Genomic DNA, 21025 nt, shown 5'->3' with positions numbered 1-21025 from the left:
CGCCCCACCGCGCGGCCCCCGCCCCGGGAAATCAGGCGGGCCCGCCCCTCGGGAAATCTGGGTCGGACCACACCCTCTCCCCCGCTGTCCATAGCCCAACTCTCCTGGCCGCGTGCGCGGGCCTGGGACTTCGGGCAGGAGGTCTGTGGGGTCTTTGGTCCACATATGCCCGATTTTATCCCCAATTCATCCTGCCGAGGTGTCGCGGGAGTCCGGTGGGCCAGCCTTGTCTGCTGACGTTTTGGTTTCCTGAGTTTTCAGGCAGGCAGCGGAATGTGGTGCCCTGAGCCCTGGACCTAGATCGGGAGGTTCTGGGTTCGAGATCTCACGCTCTGCGCTAGCCGGAACCTCTTCCTGCACCTGTATAACAGGAGCCACGCTATCTAACTCACCAGGTGATTGACCTCGATCTCGTGATGCGTCTAGCACACTTGGCAAACGGCAGAACTCTGCAACTGCACGAATTCCGCACCGGACCGAGAGTCATCTCCCAGACTCCAGGCACGCCTGCTTTCCTATTTATGCACCTAGGGACAGAGAAGCGGTACTGCAGACTTCAACACTGGCTGCGCGTGCGTGTTCCCTTATTTCCCTCGTACTATTGAGCTAGCTACAACTCTAAACTTTGTTTCTCTTTTGTATTAGTGGGTTGCGCTGGCCCTTCTATGAATGGGAACCGATGATAATGTACAGCCAAGCTACACAACGAGATTTTGTTTCAAAGTAGGAAGTTTTTTTTAATAAAAGAAAATAATATCTTTTTACGTACTTCCTGGTTGTATAAAGCTAAAGATGCTTTTTAAAGAATTTTAAATTTAATTATTCTTTTTTTTTTTTTTTAGAGATTTTTGCTGTAGAGTGTATGTGCTTGCTGGAGAGACAGAGACAGAAAGACAGAAAGCAAGAAATCACCTCCCAATGGGATGGCTATGTGCAATCCCTTCTCCATTTTCCTTGGGATTTTGAGCACGCACACACATATGCCTGGTGAGTTTCAAGCTGCTGAGTCTGGGACTCAAACTGAAGTTGGCCACGTGGGAGTCCAGTGCCTTAACCACCATACCATTATTATTTTTTTAATTTGCTACAGGATGGACACTTTCACCAGAGAAAAAGACAGAAAGAAAGCACCAGGTCCAGGACTCGAACTGCAGTCAGTCACGTGGGAGTTCAGTGCCTTAACCACCATGCCACCTGCTGGCCCCTGAAGATATATTTAAAAAAAATTTTTTTTAATATAAGTTCAATGTCAGTTTTTCTTTTTAACGCCAAAATACTTTGGAAAACTAGTTTTCTGTGGCATTGAGCACAGAGTTTGGTACCTATTAGACAGTCGATACATCTGCCTTGAATTAATTCATTCACTGACACATTTTTACTGAGTAGTTTTGTTACGCTGCTAGGCTGGGAGCTGGAGCTACCATCCAAACAAGTCTGCCCCCCACCCCCATCCCCACCCCCGTCATCGGGTCGGCACATACAGACAACAGGTCACGAGGTCCCACATGCTAAACTGTAAGCTGGGAAGAGGATGTGATGGGAGTGTAGGGATCAGATACCTCGCCTGGTCTTTCCTGTTCAGTGTGGCTGGAGGGAGAGGATGCTATTTTTGGCTATAGGGTAAAGCGGTTTTAGAGTTAGGATATTTCATTTAGCCTTAACTTCTCCCTAGAATGGAAATCTTTCCACTTCTGCTTGCCTGTGTGGCTCCAGTGTTTGCTTAAGTGGCCTCTAGATGGCACCGTGACGACTCGCAGCAGGTGAGAAAGGCCTCCTCAGCAGAAAGAGCACGTTACTTATTCACCTTTTCTTTACAAAAGAATTTATTTTTATTTATTATTATTATTATGTGCTATAGGGCACGTGTGCTCACCAGAGACAGAGAGAATGTGAGAAAGCAAAGCAAGCAGCCAGGTCCGGGACTCAAACTGCTATGTGGGAGTCCAGCACCCCAACCACCACTCCACCTGCAGGCCCAACTTATTTACCTTTTTTTTTTTTAAAAAAAAGGTTTATTAATTTTCTTCCATGAAAGAGAGAAGCACCCTTACAAGGTCTCACACTGTGATGCTTCCCCGCCCCTGCCCCCCAACAGGCCAGAATGAGGGGCAGGCGAGGGCTCAGCATGCTCGCCAGCCCAGGAACTAACTCCAGTTTCCCACATGGCTCCGAAGCTGCAGAGAAACATGCTACCACGAGCGTAATTTTGAATACTTAGAATGTAACACATATCAGACATTTCAAAATAATGGTCAAACACTTTCCAGGACATCATAATCTACAGATTTTTTAAAAAAAAGTTATTAATGAGGCAGGAGGTAGTACAGTATTTAAGGCTGCTGGGCTCCCACATGGCTGACCATGGTTCGAGTCCCGGACTTGGCGGCTTGCTTTCTCACTTTCCTTCTCTCTTTCTATGTCCCTCTTTGGTCAAAAAATAAAATAAATAAAGTTAAATAAAATAATTCTTTAAAAAAGTTACTAATTTAATTGTATTATTTTAAATGTCACTGGACACATGCACTTACCAGAGAGAGAGAAAGCAAGCCGGCAGATGGGAGCCCAGAGACTTTAAGAGCCACACCCCCTGGTGGCCATGATTCTAATTGTAAATCACAAAAAATTCCAAGCAAACAGAAAGCAAGCCGGCAGGTCTGGACTCGGTGGGCATGTGGGAGCCCAGAGACTTTAAGAGCCACACCCCCTGGTGGCCATGATTCTAATTGTAAATCACAAAAAATTCCAAGCAAACATAAATGTATATATAGATATGTTTTGCTTAAATTGAGAAAGACCAAGACATAAAGGAGATGCTTTTTAAGAATTATTTTATTTAGGGATCAGCAGTTTGTGTAATGGCTACATCGCTGGACTCCCATGTAGTCGACTGCAGTTTGAGTCCCAGACCTAGTGGCTTAAACTTGCGCCGGGCACATATGCATGCATGCCCAAGATCCTGAGAGGAAAATGGAGAAGGGATTGCAGTGTGGCCATCCCCCCTGGAGAGTGTGATTTCTCACATTTTGCCTGTCTCTTTCTGGAGTGCACACTCCAGAAAGCAAAAGTCTCCTCCCCCCCACCAACACACACACACACACACATAGTGCCTATTATAAAATATGGTTTCTAGCCTCAAGAAATTTGATTTCAGCCCATCCATGGTGGTACATGCTGCTAAGATGCTGTGCTGTGCAGGCTGGGACCACACAGGAGGCCCAGGCTCAATTTTCACCCAACCCAATGGCATGGCTGGTGACACATGCTGGTAAACACAGTGACTTGGGTAGGATGAGACAGGGGATCAAGAGCTCAAGGCTGTATTAGACAACAGAGAGAGGCCTGGTCTGAAAAAGAACCAGGCTGTTGGGGATCCTATCTATCTCTTGCTCATAAAAGAAACTAAAAAAGCCAGGCGCTGGTATGGTGGTTATGGTGTTGGACTCCCGTAAGGCTGACACTGGTTCAAGTCCCAGACCTGGCAGCTTACTTTCGCTCGCTGTGTGTGTCTCTGGTGAGCGCATGTGCCCTACAGCAAATTAAATAATAAATAGAATTACCCTTAAAAAAGAAAAAGCCGGGCATGGTAGCACATGCCTATAATCCCAGCTGTATCGATACTCTGCTGAGATTCAATCTTGCTCCTCCTCCTCCTGTGTTGGTTGTGGGGTAGTCTCTGTCATAACTCATCAACCAGAGACAATATGGATGTGAATGGGTCTGGCAGTGTTCCAGTGAGTGACAAAAACGGGCTGCTAGTGTGCTGACCCAGGATGGAGCAGCTGGAACGGAATTTAGACCATCAGGTTTGACTAAAGCTCATGAGCACAGGGGGGGCTGTGAGGCACGGGGGCTGCGAGGCAGGGGGGCTGCGAGCAGGTTTTTGTAACTCAGGTCCCATCACGTGCACCGACAGATGCACTTCCCACAGCAGGTGCAGCTGCGCCCACGTCCTCCAAACCGACTCAAAAATCCGCTATTTCGTGCCAGTTTCATACAAGATGACAGAAACTAGGAAAAAGAAAAACAGATGGGATAGTTCTGATGGGATCTCAACCTTGAAATTCAGAAACCAACTCTATCGTTCCAGGAAAGACCTAGGGAAAACCCCCTTCCTATGTTTTAATTATTTGCTGTAGTAATTAAAATAATTGGGATATTTTACCTTCTATTCCGGACTATATTTGGCTATATTAAATTTAGTTTTCTAATAGTCATTAGCTACTTCATACCAGTTTTTTAAGATACTGATTAGAACCTAAACTACCTGGTTTCCTCTCCATTATTTACTAACCTAAAAACAAAAAACTGGAGTGGCAGGGGGTATGGCAGTATAAGGGCGCTGGACTCCCACGTGGCCAACTGGAGATTGAGTCCCGGACCTGGCAGCTTGCTTTTTCACTTTCCGTCTCTCTCTCTCTTGCTCTGTTCCTCTCTGGTCAAATTAAAATAAAGTTAAATAAAATACTTTTTTAAAAAATCATGTATCCTAAAACTTACGAATAAATTTCAATTTTAGTAAGAAAATGGGGGCATAAAGGAGTAGGTATATACTAAACCAAATATTGTAAAAAGCTGTAAAATCTAGGTGGGGGCATATGAATATTCACTGAAAAACTACGTTTGAAATTTCTCAAGGGACCAGCAGGTGGCATAATGGCTATGTCACTGGACTGCCATGTAGTCGACTAAGGTTCAAGTCCTGAACCCAGTGGCTTAAACTCACACTGGGCACATGTACGTGCATGCCCAAGATCCTGAGAGGAGAATGAAGAAGGGATTGTGGCATGGCCATCCCCCTGGGGAGTGATTTCTCACTTTCTGTCTCTGTCTTTCTAGTGAGCGAATGCACCCTGTAGCAAAAGCTTCTCCAAAAAAGAAAAGATATTTCTCATTAAAAATATTGGGATAAAAAGGGACAAGAGAGGAGAATGGGATCAGCAAATGGCATAACGGTTCCATCGCTGGACTCCCACAGAGTTGACCACAATTCAAGTCCTGAGCCCGGTGGCTTAAAAACTAACACGGGGGTGGGGGGGGGACAGCCTGTGGCCTGGTGGTTGAGGGTGCTGGATTCCCACATGGCTGACTGCAGTTCGTGTCCTGGATCTGGCGGCTTGCTTTCTCTCTCTCATTCAATCCCTCTTTGGTCAAACTGAAACAAATAAAGGAATGAATGAATAAAGTTAAATAAAATAATAATAAACTCACACCGGGCACGTGTGCACGCATGCCCAAGATCCCGAGAGGAGAATGGAAAAGGGACTGCAGGACGGCCATTCCCCCTGGGGGAGGGGTCTGATTTCTTGCTTTTTGTCTCTCTGGTGAGCACATGCGCCCTACATCAAAATCTCTCTTAAAAAAGAAAAAAAGCAACAAGGGAGGAAAAAAAACCATCCTTGTAAGATCTTTCTACCATGCTGGGTATAACAACAAGAGGACAGGGAGGCACTGGAAGGCTCAGAGGTGGCATCTGAGGAGGGAGCCAGCAACAGAAAGGGGCAGTGGAGGAACAGCACCCGTGAAAGCTCTTGAGTGATGACAACACCCCTGAGCCAGGGACTCTGCATGTGGCACTCAGGGTTTCAAGTAGAAAGCTAAAAGAACAAAGTCTGTTTCCCCTCCTGTACTCTCTTCCTCTGCCTCCCATCTCCTCACTGGACCCCACAGGGGGACCTGAAACTCTGCTCTCGAGGCAGTTCCATCCAGCACTAGCGGTGGAAAGCCACAGAGCAGAGCCCCTCCTTGACTAAGGGTAAAGAGAAAGGGGGCTCTGAAGCAAGTAGGAAGAGGCACGAGACACTTCACATCTGCTAGGATGGAAATAATACAAAATACATAAATAAGTGTTGGCAAGGATGTGGGGAAATTGGAACCCTCACGCACTGCCATTGGGAATGCAAATTGTGCAGAAAAACGTCTCGTCGCTCCTCAACACGATACCCAGAAAAGCCACGCGACCTGGCAATCACACTCCTAAGTATCTATACAGAACTGCGAGTACAGACCTGAACAGGTATCTGCACACCAACGGTCACAGCAACAGGACCAACACTATCCAAAGGCGGAAGCAGCCCCAGCGACCAACAGACAAGTGAACACAGGGTGGCATGTGCATGAGAGTACTATTCAGCCATGATGAAGGAAATTGGACACACGCACTGGGAATGAACTTTAAAACATGCTAAGTGAATTAAGACACGGAAAGACAAATAATGTATTCTGCTTAGGTGAGGTACGTAGAGTAGGCAAACTCAGACAGCACGCAGAATTGTGGCTGCCGGGAGCTGTGGGAGGCAGGGGAAGTAAGCATTTAACGGGTGCAGCGTTTGTCAGTGACGGGGAGAACATGTGGGCGAACAGTGATGACGATTACACAGCACACCGTGCCAATGAGCTGTAGGTATACTTAATGACTAAGAAGATATTAAACCAAAAGATAAACATGTTTGCGTATTTTGTCCCCAACGTCACATGGATGTAGACAAAGGAAAATGAGAAAGCACTAACGTCGTGCGTGTTAGTGACATGTTATTTGCAATACCATCAGGAAAACGGTCTATTCTGAAATGCTATCCATTACTCAGACCCAATCAGACCCCAAAACACACCTTCAATGAAGATCGGCTTCAGGGTACTTGGAACACATTAAAAACAGCATACGTTTTATTTTCAAGCACATAATAAACACCAAACTTTTCCAGTCTGACTGTACCCTTCATGAATGCTTTTCACATAGAACTGGGTATATTGGAAGCAAGTTGTTCCTAGTAAGGTTTCTGATGATCAGGAATCAAGATATAATAGCTGTAAAGGTAAGAGAATTTTGCATCCAGCATCTCTGAAACCAAGATATAGCACACTTTACTTTCAAAGTAAAGGACAAATGTTTTACCACACTCTTCAACCCATACAGCACTGCACTGTGACATGATCCCTGTCAACGCCACACAATTGTCATACATAATTCACTTCATGTGAGCTGAGGGACTGACCTTAAAACATGCATTATTTCAAGTATGTAAGTGTGCAAGTACAACTCTACAACCGATCTTAACGGAAAGGGTAAGTTCCAGGGGCTTTTTATTGTTTAAATCACAGAACACACAGAACCAGGCCAAGCCACCCCCAAGGAAACGGTCATGTTTCACTGTTATTTTTGCCCTTTGGTCCTTCATCTTCTAAGAACTTATAATAGTTTCTTTTAATGATATTAGACATTTATTCTGATCACAAATGCAATCCAAGTGTGAATAAATAAATGCATTATCTTTTAACCCCCCCATGTTCTGTTAAATAGAAAAAGTTGCTAAATGTCTCTTCATAGCCTATTTGGCGGCAGTTGTCCCACCTATGGTTTTAAAAACAGACTGTAACTTGACTTTCTGAGATCCATCTTGAACTAGAGCTCATTCCATTGAAGAAATTCTGGGAAAGAAGTCCTACTGATATTGTCGATAGTCTCCGAAAGGTGAGGATGGTAACTGGGTTGAAGACAACTGGGAAGGGTCTTCAGCAAACTGAGGACCTGCAATTAGGAAATCAAAAGTATTTTAAAGAAGCATCTGAATATTACATAATTAAAACATGAGAGTCTCTGTAGAGATTAACTCAGTTAAAAAATACTGCTCTCGGGACCAGCAGTTGGTGTAATGGCTATGTCACTGGATTCCCATGTAGTCAACTGTGGTTCGAGTCTTGGATCCGGCAGCTTAAACTGACGCCAGGCGTGTGTGCATGTGTGCCCAAGATTCTAAGAGGAGAACGGAGGAGAAGGGATTGCGGCATGGCCATCCCCTGAGGGGTGATTTCTTGCTTTCTGTATCTCTGTCTTTCTGGCAGGCACACACGCCCTATGGCAAAAACCCCTACAAAAGAACAAAAACAAAAACAAAAAAACCCACCGTTCTCAAGCACTATAATCTGATTTTTATAGACCTGCCTAGTTCTCGTAAACATACTGGAGAACCTTCCAATGTGGTGTAATGTATGACAGACTGGCTTCCCTTATGCTCCACAATGAACAGCCCTTAAAGCAATGCCAGGAAAGTCAGATGGATTAATTATAGCAAGAAGCAAATTCAAGTTTTTCAAGTAATTGCTGTAGCAAGCTGCCATATATGAAGTTTGGAAGAATCTCTCCCACTTCTTGACATATTTTTCAGTAGCTATTTAAAATTATTTTCATAAAGTTTAAGTACCTTAGTCATGTTTTAAGAGAATTCAATCATCCAATTTATATAACCAATTATGCAGGGAATGAGCTCTGAAATGGGAAGACACCCCCAGCAGCTTGCTGTAGAGCAAAGTCTTGCAGTAAGGGAGGACCCATGAACTAAGGGGAAAAAAAAAAGGATTTTTGGGACCAGAAGTCGGCGTAATGGCTGTGTCACTGGACTCCCATGTAGTCGACCGCAGTTCGCGTCCCAGACCCGGTGGCTTAAACTCACACCAGGCGTGTGTGCATGCGCACCCAAGATCCCAAGAGTAGAGTGGAAGAAAAGGGATTGCGGTGTGGCCATTGCCCCTGGGAGGTGATTTCTCGTTTTCTATCTTCCTGGCGAACGCATATGCTCTACAGCAATCTCCCCCCCCAAAAAAAAAGTAACCAAGGCTAATTCCTGTAAGACAATGTAACTAATTTTTGTTAAATCCATTTCTGGAGTTCTATAAATATGGAGCTCTTCTTTTTGTTTCATGTGAAGTTTTTCATACTTCGGTCAAAAGCAGCAAGTGTCCATCACACAAGTGTTAGTTAACTCAGAAGTTATGGTTAAGGACACACGAGGTCACCCAGGTCACCCTCAGTGTGTTTGAAAACTATGCCAAAAAGACACTGAATCACTTACTAGGTGCCTCAGGGAAATCCGATCAGAGGGCTATAATCTAAGTCTACGTTCAATCTTTTAAGCACCAAAATAATCTCCAACATGTCTCACTATTCTGCATATTTCCTTCCCCAGATGCAGGCCGTTTTCCTTACTGTAATCCTCAATGCAACAGGGTATTTTCATTTAGACACTAAAGTTTTTTAAATTTTTTTTTTGTTTTTATTTTTAACTATAGGGCACACGTGCTCATCAGAGACAGAGGAAGAGACAGAGAGAGAAGAGATCACCCCCAAGGAGGGATGGCCATGCCACAATCCCTTCTCCTCCGCTGTCCTCTTGGGATCTTGGGCATGCATGCACACATTACTTTTCGAGCTGTCAGGTTCCGGAGTACAGCTATGTGTTGACTATGTGGGATCCAATGCCTTAACCTCCACACCACCTGCTGGCCCCCAACACTTAAGTTTTTGATAGGGTACAAGAAACTGTACAAGTCAATGGATGATTAGGTAATCCATGAGCTCAAAATGATCATTCAATCAAAAATCTACCTCTTACCCTTTTCATCAGGTGAGAGGAACAATTAGCAACCAATCACATGACTGACTCCTCATGGAGACTTTCTCTGTGAATGCTAACATGACCTTCCCAAACTTACATCACTTTCTAACACTATTTTCTTTTCTTCAAGGTACCGCCTGTCTGTACTATGGCAGTCTGTAAGGGCAGAGAATATCCTGGTCACTACTATATCCCAGCACCTAGGACAGTGCTGGCACCCACATGCACAGTAGGAAGCTGTCAACTGTCTATTGTCACTGTTATACATCTGCAGAACCATTCTTCAAGCACCTTTAAAATGACCAAAAATTTCTAGAAGTAAATAAGTACTGACAAATAAATAAATAAACAGGAACTGGGGCCAGTAGGTGGCACGGAAGTTATGGTGGCTGGATCCCGCATGGCTGACTTCGTGGTTGAAGTCCCAAGCCCACTGCTTGGGAAAAAAAGAAAAGAAAAAACACTAGGAGCGTGTATGCCCAAAAATCCCATGGAGAAAAGATTGCGGTATGGTCATTCCCCTCTGTGGGTGATTTCTTGCTTTCCCTCTCTCTCTGTCTCTCTAGTGAGTGCAAGTGCCCTATAGTAAAATTAAAACAACAAAAACCCAAGAACTGGATAAAAAGATTAGTAGCAAATTATCTAACCAAAGCACTTTTACGACTGAGGCTACATGTAACGATTGAGACCAGGTCCACTTTTTAAGTAGTCCACTTTTTCAGAGCCTATTATCATAGTCTTCATGAACCACAGCATACGAATACCAAGGGGCTTCAAGTTTGTGGAAAAATTAAATTGAAAGTGTGAGTTTAGGGGCCAGCAGGTGGCATGGTAGTTGGGGAGCTAGACTCCCACATGGCTGACCATAGTTGTGAGTCCCAGACCTTGCTTTCTCACTTTTTTTTTTTTTTTGGAGAGATTTTCACTGTAGGGTGCGTGCGCTCGCCAGACAGACAGAGAGACATAGAGACAGAAAGCGAGAAATCACCCCCCAGGGGGGATGGTCACGCCGCAATCCCTTCTCCTCCATTCTCCTCTCGGGATCTTGGGCACGCACGCACACGTGCCCGGCGTGAGTTTTAAGTCACCGGGTCCGGGACACGAACCGCGGTCGACTATGTGGGAGTCCAGCGACATAGCCATTACGCTAACTGCTGGTTCCCCTTTCTCACTTTTTCTTACTCTCTCTGGTCAAATTAAAATAGAATAATAACAAATACAATTAAATAAACCTTTTTTTGTTTTTTTTTTTTGGTCAGCAGGTGGCGAGGTGGCTAAGATGCTGAACACTCCCACATGGTCAACAATGGTTTAAGTCCTGGACTTGGTGCCTTGCTTTCTCACTTTCCTTCTTTCTGTGTGTATTTTTCACTGGTCAAAAGAAAATGATTAAATGAACAAATAAAATAAAATAAATAATTATTTTTAAAAATAACAATAATAAAATTATTCTTTTAAAAAATCTTTTTTTTAAAGTATGAGTATATTATGGTTCAAAATTTTGAAATCATGGTTCTTCGTAACACATATTTTCTATAAACTTTTTTCTTAAAGAATTATTTATTTAATTGTATTTATTAGTTTCCTAATTTTTGCTATCAGGCATGTGAGTTCATCAGAAATACACATACACATGAGAGAGAAAAGGAGAGAAAGTGAGAAAGAAAGCCACAAGGTCCAGGACTCCAACCTGCGTTGGCTATGTGGGAGTCCAGCACCTTAACCATCACACCACCTGTTGGCCCCTCCATAAACATTTTTGTAGACTCCTCACACATAACACAGAAATGGCAAACTACCATGTTTTCACAGACAAAACAGGTTTTTCCTTCTTCCGCTTTTGGGCTTTGAGGCACATATGTGCCTGGCATGTTTCTCAAGCCACTGGGTCTGGGACTCAAACCATGTGGGCTCCAGTTGCCACGGCCTAGCTTGTTATTTAATGTCAGAAAAACATTCCAAAATTGAGAAGAAAGAAGACTCACCATTGGGAAACTGTGCAGAGGCAAACCTTGTCAACAGGATACCAGCTCCTTCAATTAAAGCTAAAAGAATGCCACCCATTGCAGCTGACCCAACCATGGCCACTGGTCCATCTAAAGACATAAACAACAAAGAGACCATTTTAACAGGAATTTTGTACACTGTAAGGTACAATAAAGGAACGTGCTGTCTACATGACTATAGGCTCCCCCCATTCCCAACTGCTCTGACTGTCCAAGACCTAGAGTCAGCAAACCATGGCCCACATATCAAATCAAGCCCACTGATTCTTTTTGTAAATAAAGTTTTATTAGAACATAGCCATGTTCTTTCACTAAGTACAGTCTGTGCCTGCTTTCATGCTATGACAGTAGAGTTGAGCAGGTGTGACAAAGACCATATAGCCCACAAAGCTTTAAATATTTACTACCTGGCTTTTTACAGAAAAAAAAAAAAAAAGTTTGAACTCTTGGTCTAGACCACCAAGCAAAAAGAATTCTGGGTTGCTATCTGTCTCAAAGATCTAGAAATGGTTCTAGCTTTTTATTCATAACATCCCTATATGGTAGGTACCGTTACTAATTTCAGAGTACCAATGAGAACACTACCTTACACAAAAAGTCTGATAAAGTGCTTGGTCACACAGCTGAGCAATGGCAGAATCAGGACCCGACATGGTCTTACACACTGTGATGTGCGGGTTCAAACGCCATGCTCTTAGTTTCAAACATCCCAAATAAACAGACTCCCTGAATTTTCTTTCGAATCTCTGTATATATTCATGCTATGCTAATCAAGCAGTGTTCATTTAATATCCCAGACGCCGTCAAACTGAGCAGGTGAGGGACCCGCACGGCTGGTGCCCGGTGTACTACGACCACTGCTTACTTCTTGCTGCCAGAATGGCTCCTGTTAAGGCACCACTTGTGATGGAGTTCCATGGATCTTCTTTTCCTCTGACTTGAACCATGCTACAGTCAATCATGGAAAACAGACCTCCCCAAACTGCAAAGCTACCTATTTTAAAAACAAACAAATTTCATATTTTCACCATAAAATTTAAAAATTACAGTAAAAAATAACAACACTCACTATATTCTCAAAACTCACTAACAAATATATACAAACACAAGTGCGTATACTGAACAAAAATCACAATGCTTGTCTTTTGAATAAAGCTTGGATTATACTGTATCAGCTGGAAAATCAGCAATGGCCCAAAGCCTCATATAAATAAGCCAGTCCTAAAAGTCAGGATGGCAGTGGTACAAAGAAGATGGGGCTGCTGTGTGACAGTGAGCCTGCACAGGAGACTGCGGCTCAGTTCCCAACCTAACCTAAACTGGCTGGACACATTAGCACACACCCGTGGCTCCTAGCTAATTGAAAGGCTCAACAGGAGAACCATGATGTGGTGAGACCCACAGAATATCTCTCTCTTGGAGCCAGCAGGTGCAGTAGTGGCTGACCCACATGGCTGACTGTGGTTCAAGTCATGGGCCTAGCATGGGCATGAGTAAGCACATGCACAGAATCCCGAAATGAAAAGGAATCACAGCATGGCCATCCTCCCTGGCAGGTGATTTCTCACTTTGTTTCTCTAGAGCACTCACACACCCTATAGTTTTTGTTTAAAAAAAAAAAAAAAAAACAAACAAACAAACAAAAAAAAACAAAACAAAAAAACCCTCACCATGCTCTTATTAAGGGGGGAACAAAAAGTTAGGCTGCAAATCACCCTTTCAGAACAATGTATCTCTGTTTAAGCAGCAAAAAAATGAAATGAAAACACCATGTTTCTGCCCTCTTTTGCTTTTTCTCTTACAGTTTAGTTATTTCTCTTACTCTCTTCACTGCGTGTCACTGAGTACTACCACCTACTCTATAAAAACCCACTGGTGGGCAGGGCCACTCATAGCATGGTGGTTAAGGTGACTGGATCCCACATGGCCAACTATACAGTTTCAGTACCAGACTAAGCTGCTTGAGAAACACATCGAGCATGTGTATGTGCAGAGTCCCAAAAGGAGAGAGAAATAAAGAAGGGATTATGGTGTGACCATTCCCCATAGGAGTGAGGGGGTGCTTTCTCACTACCCTTCAAGTCTCTCTCCATCAAGTACACATGGCCTGTGGAAAAAAATTTAAAAAAAAAAAATCACTGGGACCAGCAGATGGCATAATGGTTATGTCACTGGACTCCCACATAGCTGACCACAGTTCAAGTCCTAGACACGGGTTTAAAACTCACACTGGGCATGTGGGCATGTAGACAGACCCGCCTAAAAAATAAAAATAAAAAAAAAAAACAAAGATCTTCACACAGCATTTTCTTATTTTTTCAGAGAGAGACTCAAACTATGGCTGACTACATTGGAGTACAGTGACATAACCATTACACCATCTGCTAGTCATATAGCATTTTCAAAGCACATATTTTCCATGAATTTTTTGAAAACCCCTCCCACCCCCAATATATACAAGTATATACAAAATCTAGAGAGACAATATCAAGATTTTAATTGTTAGCATTTCTGGGGGCTTTAACAAATTATTTAATTTCCTCATGCTTTTCTGTATTTTCCAAATCGTCTAAAATAAATACCTAAGACTTACATCACACAAAGAGAGCCATTATATTTAACAAGATCAATGATGAAAACCATAAAGGAGCACTCCACTTGGCAAGGTTCCCCCAGGGAGCCTTGGGTCTCATCAAGGCTCACCTTGATCACCCCCAGGGTCTTTCACACTTAGCAGAGTGAGTGGCAAATGGTAAGCACTCGTTAACTGAACAGTCACACCGGCAATCACAGCTGGTAGATAGGACCAGCTGAGGTGTAGGGTAAGGCTTCCTCATTTTGATCCAGTATTTGATATTTTATATCACATAAAAATGAATCAGTTCTTTCTTCTTTTCTTAATTGCCAGAGGATATGTGCATTCACCACAGAGAGAGAGACCCCCAACGGGAAGCAGTTATGCCACAATCTCTTCTACTTCATTTCTCTAACCACTTGGGATTTGGGAGCATAAATGCACACTCCTCAGTGTATTTTTCAAGCTACCAGTCCAGGATTTGAACATCTGGCCATGTGAGATCAGCCTCCCTTCACCACTAGGCTAAAAGACTGGTCCAAAAGATTAGTACTCCTCGCCCACTCCCCAACCAAACCTTAGAGGCCAGGATTCAAGCCGAGGTCAGCCAAGTAGGATCTGGCTCTCAATGCACAGTGCTGAACCATTACATTCAATTCCTCTTCTAACTCAGGTAATTCTTCTAACTTAGGTAGTTTCATGACCTAGAAGAGCTGAGATACCCAGGTATATTAGAACTACCTTATTTGAAGGGCCAGCAGGTGGCATGATGGTTAAGGCACTGGCCTCCCACATGACCAACCACGGTTAGAGTCCCAAACCCAGTGGCTTGAAAAAAATCAGACTGGGGGAGACAGAAGGTGGCATGGTCACTAAGGCACCGGACTTAATGTGGCTGACTGTGGTTCAAGTACCAGACCCGGCAGCCTGAAACTCACATTAGATATGTGTTTATGCATAGCCAAAATCCAAAGAGGAGAGTGAAGGAGAAATAACTGTGGTGTAGCCCCTCCAGGGAGTGATTTCTCATTTTTCTGTCTCTGGCGAGTGCATGCACTCTATAGCAAAAAATCTCTTAAAAAATAAAACAGAACACACTGAGTGTGTGTATGTCTATGTGCACGCATTCCCAAAATCCCAAGAGGAAAATGGAGCAGAAGGGATTGTGGTGTGGCCTTTGTCCTTTGGCCTTCCCCCAGGTAATGATTTCTCACTTGCTGCTTTCTCTATGTCTGTCTGTCTCTCTCTCTCTCTATGGCAAAAACCTTAAAAAAAAAAAAAAAAAAACACACCACTAATTTTTCAGATAAGACTCTGCCACTTTCTCACAAGACCAAAATCTCCCCACCACCCCAAGAATCACTACCAGGGTAAGCTACAGTTACTGACGAGAAGGGAGGATATTAAGTCCAAGTGGGGTGAGGAAGGTGTCCACGCAGAAGGGAGCCTGGTGTGGAAGCCAGAGCAAGGTGAAGAGGGAGTCCACACACCCAGGTAAACCAGCAAGAGGGGTCAAGTCTGAGCAGAGTGAGGCGCAGCCTGATAGGAAGGCTCAGAGTATTTCCACTCTGTGGAAGGGAAGCCTGGTGTGGGTGCCAAAGCCCAAGGAGGCTGAAGAGCGAGGCAAAATAAAAAAAGCCCGGGGAGGCTGGCTAAAATTAAGAGGCGTTGATGTGAACTAACGATTTTTCTATGTATAGACATACAAAAATGTATTAGGTTGTCAGGAAGGTCATGACATATTTTTCTATGCAAAAATGCATCATGACCTTCCTGACAATCTAATAGATAGAAATTTGTTCATGGATGTGTGTAGTTAGTGTATGTTTTATATCAATACACACAGACACACATATGAGTATCCCCAAACTCTAATACAAGGAGAGCATTGGAATAGTAACATCTCAACTGTAACAATACACTTAGTGCTGGATTTGACTTCAATATCATTCTCATCTAAAAGGAACCAGGACTTCTTGGAGAAATGGCTGACTCCACAATCCAGGCAGGGAAAGTACAAGAAGAGTATCTTGTTCCAAAGAAATCAGACTGGGGGAGACAGAAGGTGGCATGGTCACTAAGGCACCGGACTTAATGTGGCTGACTGTGGTTCAAGTACCAGACCCGGCAGCCTGAAACTCACATTAGATATGTGTTTATGCATAGCCAAAATCCAAAGAGGAGAGTGAAGGAGAAATAACTGTGGTGTAGCCCCTCCAGGGAGTGATTTCTCATTTTTCTGTCTCTGGCGAGTGCATGCACTCTATAGCAAAAAATCTCTTAAAAAATAAAACAGAACACACTGAGTGTGTGTATGTCTATGTGCACGCATTCCCAAAATCCCAAGAGGAAAATGGAGCAGAAGGGATTGTGGTGTGGCCTTTGTCCTTTGGCCTTCCCCCAGGTAATGATTTCTCACTTGCTGCTTTCTCTATGTCTGTCTGTCTCTCTCTCTCTCTATGGCAAAAACCTTAAAAAAAAAAAAAAAAAAACACACCACTAATTTTTCAGATAAGACTCTGCCACTTTCTCACAAGACCAAAATCTCCCCACCACCCCAAGAATCACTACCAGGGTAAGCTACAGTTACTGACGAGAAGGGAGGATATTAAGTCCAAGTGGGGTGAGGAAGGTGTCCATGCAGAAGGGAGCCTGGTGTGGAAGCCAGAGCAAGGTGAAGAGGGAGTCCACACACCCAGGTAAACCAGCAAGAGGGGTCAAGTCTGAGCAGAGTGAGGCGCAGCCTGATAGGAAGGCTCAGAGTATTTCCACTCTGTGGAAGGGAAGCCTGGTGTGGGTGCCAAAGCCCAAGGAGGCTGAAGAGCGAGGCAAAATAAAAAAAGCCCGGGGAGGCTGGCTAAAATTAAGAGGCGTTGATGTGAACTAACGATTTTTCTATGTATAGACATACAAAAATGTATTAGGTTGTCAGGAAGGTCATGACATATTTTTCTATGCAAAAATGCATCATGACCTTCCTGACAATCTAATAGATAGAAATTTGTTCATGGATGTGTGTAGTTAGTGTATGTTTTATATCAATACACACAGACACACATATGAGTATCCCCAAACTCTAATACAAGGAGAGCATTGGAATAGTAACATCTCAACTGTAACAATACACTTAGTGCTGGATTTGACTTCAATATCATTCTCATCTAAAAGGAACCAGGACTTCTTGGAGAAATGGCTGACTCCACAATCCAGGCAGGGAAAGTACAAGAAGAGTATCTTGTTCCAAAGTACAAGAAAGGGCTTGAAGAATAGTAGGGACATGTCAGAACAGTATCTTATTTTTTGTAGGTATAAGACCTTTCAGGATACGCTATAATTTACCCTTGTTGTCTGTCCCTGGATCTTATGTGAAGGCCTTAGTAAATGCTCATTGAATTAAACTGAAAATATCATCCCAGTATTTTCAGAATTCAAGACACTATGAGGACACCTCAATAGTTTTTTTTAAAAAAAGGATGATTCCCAGATCAGCAGGTGGCATGGTGGTTAAGGCACTGGACTCCCACATGGCCAATCACAGGTGGAATCTGGGCCCTGGTGGATTGCTTTCTCATTTTCCATCTGTCTCTCTCTGGTGAACATGCATATCCTGTAGCAAGTTGGAAAATAATAATGATAATAATTTTTTTTAAAAGTTCTTTTTTTTTTTTTTTTGAGAGAGATATTTGCTAAACAGTGCATGCACCTGCCAGAGAGACAGAAATCAATGCTCAGTGGGGATGGCCACACTGCAATCTTTTCTCCTCCATTCTCCTCTTGGGATTCTGGGCACACACACACAGTGCCTGGCATGAATTTAAGCCACTGGATCCAGGACATGCCTTATAGCAAAAACCTCTCCAAAGAAAAAAAATCTTTCAATTTTAGAATAATTTTAGATTTATACTTATTTAGAAAAGCTGTAGAAATAGTATAGTGAGTCCCTGTATATCCAACACCCAGAATCCTTTATTACTAATAATCTACACTGATAGGGTCAACTGTTATAATTAATGAATCAAATACGGGTACATTATTACTAACTGAAGTCTATACTTAATTTAGATTCCTTCATTTTTTTTTTTTTTGGCGGGGGGAGGTTTTTGCTATAGGGTGTGTGGGCTTGCCAGAAAGACAGAGACAGAAAGCAAGAAATCACCCCCTAGGGGGGATGGCCATGCTGCAATCCCTTCTCCTCCATTCTCTTCTTGGGATCTTGGGCATGAACGCACGCATATGCACCCAGTGTGAGTTTAAGCCACCGGGTCCGGGACTCAACCGTGGTCAACTACGTGGGAGTTCAGCGACATAGCCATTACACCATCTGCTGGTCCTGATTCCTTCATTTTTTATGTCCAAGTTTTCATATTACATTTAGTCATCTCCTTAGGCTTCTCTGGGTAGGGACAGTTACTTGACTGTTATTAATTCATTAAAAATACATAACATGGGACCAGCAGGTGGCGTTGTAGTTAAAGCACCTGTGTTCAAGTCTTGGACCTGGTGGCCTGAGATACACACCAGGCACGTATGCCTACATACCCAAAATCCCAAAAGAATGGAGAAGGGACTGCGGTGTGGCCATTCCCCCTGGGGGAAAAGGGGTGATTTCTCACTTTTCCTCCCTCCCTCTCTCTCTCTCTCTCTCTCTGTCTCTGGTGAGTGCACATACCTCATAGCAAAAAAAAAAAAAAAAAACTGAAAACATACAAAGTCACAGAAGCAGCCTCTCAAAAAACATAAGTAAAAACCTGTATGGCTTCTGCATACACAAGAGGTCCAGAGTTGGGTGTGTACTCTACTACTGCTACTCCTTCTAGAACAACACAGTAACCCCCAAAACAAATGGAAATTAGTCACTATTTCCATTCCAGGGTATACAATGATTACAGAGGGGGAAAAAGGAAGATACATCTCACTACAGTGACAACTGGTAAGCACCCAGTAACTGATAATTCACACTGTCAATTAAATCTAGTCTTACCAGTAGAAGCACAGCATAAGTGCCTCATTTTTTGTTCAATATCAGATATCACACACTACCTAAAGATTAAGCAATTTTTTCTTCTAACTCCACAATTCTTGCCCTGGGAGCGAGTTATGATATATCACATCAACCCTCATAGGACCTCAGGAATTTAATTTTCTCTTTTGGGAAATGTGGATAATATGAGTACCAACTTCTTACGCTGAGGCAAGGATTAAATAACGCTATAAATCACTCAGCAGGATATCTGGGAAATAGGAAGAGCTCACTAAATGGAAGCTATTAGCTACTGTCTTCTGAAGAAAAATAGGCTAACAGAGAAAAGTAGTCTGATGCATAAAATTTCTGAAGTCTGAACCCTTTTTCATGACATATCTATTATCTCTAATTTCACTGTATCTTTCCAAGTGAAAATAATCTCCACACTTCCTTGTCTTTCCCTTCTCCTAGCATCTCAATAACCATGTTTCAGTTTGTGTTTTTTTTTTGTTGTTGTTACTAGGTTTTGTTTGTTTGGTTGTTTTTTTTAGTTTTTGCTATAGGGCACATGTACTTGCTAGAGACAGAGACGTAAAGAGAAAAGGACAGTGAGAAATCACTCTGCCCCAGGGGGGAATGGCCACGCCACAATCCCTTCGTTCTCCTCTCAGGATTTCAGGCATGCACGTACCCATGCCCAGTGTGGTCTTCAAGCAGTCAGGTCCAAGACTCAAACCACACAGTGGGCCACGGAATCCAGTCACCTTAACCTCCATGCCATCTGCTGGTCCCTGAACAACCAAATTTTAAAAGTTCAATGAATATAATTTTTTAAAATTTTGCACTGATGTATGCACAATGTCTAAAAGTTAACCTTGAAGAAGAATCCAGTCCGATCAATTTCTCATAAGACCCCAACCTTCAGATCACTCACTAGGCTGCAGTTATACCTCAGAACCTCTCCTCCCTAACTCATAAAACTGAACTTTAAACATAGTCTTGTTTTGGAGAAAATTACTGAGCATCTGAAGGACAGAAGTAAGATTTTCAAATAGATACAATAATTCAAGCTAATGTTTCCAAAGAACTGTACATCATAAAGAACCTACAGGTATATTAGTAAAACTGTATGTACATCATAAAGAACCTACAGGTATATTAGCTTGTGACAGGCTAACCACATTAAATACTCTAGGTCAAACTAAAGTAATTAATTAATATAAACAAAAAAGGAAGGACAAAAATAAGAGTTCCATTTTCGGATAAACAGAAAGATGTCTGGCATATAACAAGAACATTTCTGCTCACCTCCCAACTGTGGAGCTCTTGTTTTAATAGCTGTCAAGCTCCCTCGAAGTCTGTGGTTTACTCCCTAAAATAAAATGAAGCAACCAAAAATATATTAAAGCATAATACGCTCTTTCTTCTTCTTCGTTTTTAAAAGAGTAGAGGGAAGGAGAGATGAGAGAAAGGCATTTCTGACAGGGCCTTACTACATCATCCCTCCCATCCTACTCTTGTGACTAGCCTGCTTTTTTTCTTTCTTTTTTTTTTTTTTAATTTTTTTAAGGTTAGGCTGGAAACTGAACCCAGGCCTCCCATATATCCCAGCCACCAGGCAGCAGCACCTACCAACATGTGCCACTGCAGATGGGCCTTGAAGTATAATACATTTCTAAATGATGGGGCCACCTGAACAGCACCAAACCCAGGTTTCAAGTGATGATAAAACAAGACCATTCACCCACTTACCATTGGAGAATTGCGAAAACCTTTGATTGCTTGAAAGATACCACCACCTATGGTACCCATCGTAAAAGCCCCTCCACAGTCGTCCACAATTCGCCAGGGGCTAGAATAGGGGAAAAAGATGACTGTATTTCTCATTCATAAACCATAAAACCTTCTTTACAACACAATAAGGTATTCCACAGATTTCAGTTCAGGGTCCCAGAACCAATAAACATTTGGCCTAGGGGACCAGCAGGTGGCATGGTGGTTAAGGTGTTAGACACATGGCTGACCATGGTTCAAGTCCCGGACCTGGCAGCTTCCTTTCCCCCTTCCCCCCACCGCCGCCCCCCCGCCCCTC

General features: G+C 43.1%; 1 protein-coding gene across 1 annotated transcript in view; it reads right to left on the bottom strand.

Annotated features, from left to right (window-relative positions):
- Nucleotides 1-6641: 6641 nt before the first annotated feature.
- The window catches only part of TIMM17A (translocase of inner mitochondrial membrane 17A), a 19327-nt gene continuing 4943 nt past the window's right edge, over nt 6642-21025 (bottom strand). Inside the window, exons 2-6 of the mRNA XM_006159136.3 lie at nt 20686-20785; nt 20242-20305; nt 12261-12389; nt 11375-11485; nt 6642-7525 (exon numbers count right to left, since the gene is read on the bottom strand). Coding sequence (XP_006159198.1) covers nt 7440-7525; nt 11375-11485; nt 12261-12389; nt 20242-20305; nt 20686-20785 — 490 coding nt within the window. The 3' untranslated portion in view covers nt 6642-7439. The remainder of the gene's footprint in view (nt 7526-11374; nt 11486-12260; nt 12390-20241; nt 20306-20685; nt 20786-21025) is intronic.

This window comes from Tupaia chinensis, unplaced genomic scaffold (assembly GCF_000334495.1).
Source record: "Tupaia chinensis unplaced genomic scaffold, TupChi_1.0 Scaffold000627_1, whole genome shotgun sequence".
NCBI lineage: Eukaryota > Metazoa > Chordata > Mammalia > Scandentia > Tupaiidae > Tupaia > Tupaia belangeri.
This window is presented reverse-complemented; position numbering and strand designations above follow the sequence as displayed.